At 29.0% G+C, this 2,936-nt stretch overlaps 1 protein-coding gene across 1 annotated transcript; it reads right to left on the bottom strand.

Annotated features, from left to right (window-relative positions):
• Positions 1-1,482: 1,482 nt before the first annotated feature.
• LOC145580814 (uncharacterized) lies at positions 1,483-1,857 on the bottom strand. Its single transcript, XM_081637912.1, has one exon. The coding sequence runs from the start codon at positions 1,855-1,857 to the stop codon at positions 1,483-1,485; it is 375 nt and encodes a 124-aa protein (XP_081494038.1).
• Between the last annotated feature and the right edge of the window lie 1,079 nt (positions 1,858-2,936).

Here is a 2,936-nt window from a genome sequence, read left to right as displayed (position 1 = left end):
CAAATATGTATTAATATAATACCTATTCTTAATTGATTTCTTGTTTGCTTTTGATCATTTTTGTAAAAGATAATATACATTGAATTTAAATATCTTTAAAAAAACAATAAATAAATAAATAAATTATGATGGTTTTTTTAAAAGACAAAATCGGTAACTTTTCAAGAGAAGAGTAGATTTATGGCAAGTACAGGTTCAGTAAAGTCAAGCTTATGTGCTCAAATATAAAAAGGCCAAAGTCTTTAGTTAGAAATTTTTAAAAACATATCTAGTTTGGAATAAATGTACTAAAATAACATCAACATTATTATAATTAGATATAAGAAAACCTACGCTTGAAATAATTGTTACTAATCAATTATAGTTTAAGGCAAATTGCAAATAAGTTAATTTTGATGATACAAAGTCTTTTGAGTCAATTGAGTGGCTGCTTTGAAAAAGTCTTCGTATGGTGATATTTTAGACCTAATATTGAGCGACTTTTATAATTAGGATCAAGGGACGGGTAACTCCTCTATAAATCATAAATGTGTTTCATGCCCCTAAAAAAAGATACCTTATCCTTTTGATTAATTGATTGATTTACTAGTTTGCGTTTTTGGTAAAAGGAGGCATGGCCATCAAAATAAATCAATAAAATAATACGAGAAACATAATAGCTATTGGCCTTCATTGACATATACTAAAAACGCCAATAATCCAACGTTTTGAGAATGAGAGGTTTGTAATTGCGCGTAGTGACATGGAGTGACTCTGGGCGCATAGTACATATTTGTTTTGGAAGAAATAGGATGGTTATGTTGTAAATATTAATATGAGTATAAAATATTATTAAATAGGTAACTAGTCCTATTTTAAATGTTGTAGTGATATAAATATTTTTTTAATAATACAAATAAATATGTAAATTGTATATCAAATATCTAACCACTGTGAGATATAATAGTACTATTAAGACAATCTATAATCTATTAGTATAATATACATGTATAATAGTAGTAGTACCAAAAAAATACAACAGTAATCATAAAAAATACTTTTGTGAATATCAAATGACTATTTTATCCTCGTATTTGTAAAGATTAAATATAGGTATTATGCGCTCTAGATGTACTCTATTAACATGTGATGGTAATCGTTAGTCATTTGAAGTGGGTGACCAAAGCTTCTAGGTGAATCCTTCACCAAATAAAAATAAAACCACCCAACCCATAAACAGAGTGGAAAAAACCAAAAAGAAATTATTGATTGCAACGCCAAACAAACTTAATCATTCTATATTACAATCATTTTCCCACTAATCAAACCTTTGGTTATTAATGATCATCATGACTTAATAATTGATGGTATGTACAATTTTTTAACCCTCTTTTTTTTCTTTAAAAAAAGGGAGAAATTTTTATACAAATTGTGGAACAAATCAAACCTTTGGTTATTATAATATTACACAATTTCCCAAAAAAAAAAATAAAAAATAAAAAATCACATACCACCTGTTAAGCAAGAAAACATTCTATGACTTGTATATCTCTTCATAATTTGCTTAGGAGGAGAGCTAGAATTCCTACCAACACCATATACTTCATTGTCATGATCATAGTTGAAGTTATATCCATACTCGCCGGTAGACCCATACCGTCGATGCCCATGGCTTCTTCCATCAAACACGCCCCCACGAGGCTCCGACCGCGTAACAACATCAAACGTTGCACCTTGTTCATGATCATGTTCATTACCATAATCATAAAAATCAGCTATGTTGTACGTTTGTGCAGCTCCTACAGAAAGACACCGATATTGCCTACGAACCTTGTTTCGCTTAATGACCTTATACACCATAGGAATTAATCCTTCCATTTTCGAAACCACGATTTTGTGATTTTCTAAGGTAAGAAGAAGAAGAGAGGTTGTGCTTTGAGGTTAAGGTTTTTGAGGTTTCTTTTGCGTTGTGTTCTGGTTTTGTTGGGAGGGTTTGGTGAGTACTCCATTATAAAGACGTTTATTTGACTTAGATGTTATGCTAAGAGATCAATATTGAATTTTTTAAATTATATGTATTTGAATTGAAAGCGAACTAACAAATATATACAAGTATACAATAATTGATTGGAATAATATTATGCAAATTTTTTATTTTGGTTGGATTGATTATCAAATGAGCCAACTGGTTTGGACTAATATTTTGTTATGTTATGGTCAGATTTATGAAAGGTACATGGCTATTGTTTTTTTTTATAATATTATGAGCATAAATGGTAACGAATATATTTTATGCTATGTATTTAAAATTTTATTAGTGGTGGAAGGCTTGTAACGAGTTATATATGGTCTTTAAATAAATAAATTGCATTTTCTACTAATAGTGGCATAAGAATCATTCAAATCAGGTATTGTGTGGTTTAATTTGGTTTTTAATAATGTTTAGTCAAATTATAGTACTCCTCTGTTTCTAAAAGTTTGATTCACTTTGTATTGTGCAGTCTCTAATGAACATATTTTACCATAAATATTTTCGACGATGTATAAGTAAAAATTATAAAAAGTTGATATTTTTAAAATTTATGATAAGGGGAATCTGATAAGATCTCACATGCTTAATTATCTCTATTGTAAAAATCATAGAATGCGGTCAAAGTTATTGTATTATTGTGACACATGAATAGTAAGTTAGTCGAAGTTTCAGAAACGCATGTAGTATAATGATATATAAATTAAAATTTTTGTAAAATACTCATATTTGTGTAGTTTAAACTTATCAGATTCTACTTACAGTTTAAATGTAGGTGGATCAAATCATTTGAATCTAGCTAGTCTTTTATAATACTGTAGGTAGATCTATAACGGTCTTTTTTTAACCTCTTGCCTTTTACCTTAGCTGCCGTCAGGTGGTGTTAGTTGTGATTTGGAACTAAATATATATGGCCCATAGAAGGACC

This window comes from Chenopodium album, chromosome 15 (genome assembly GCF_948465745.1).
Source record: "Chenopodium album chromosome 15, dcCheAlbu1.1, whole genome shotgun sequence".
In the NCBI taxonomy this organism is placed as follows: Eukaryota; Viridiplantae; Streptophyta; class Magnoliopsida; order Caryophyllales; family Amaranthaceae; genus Chenopodium; species Chenopodium album.
This window is presented reverse-complemented; position numbering and strand designations above follow the sequence as displayed.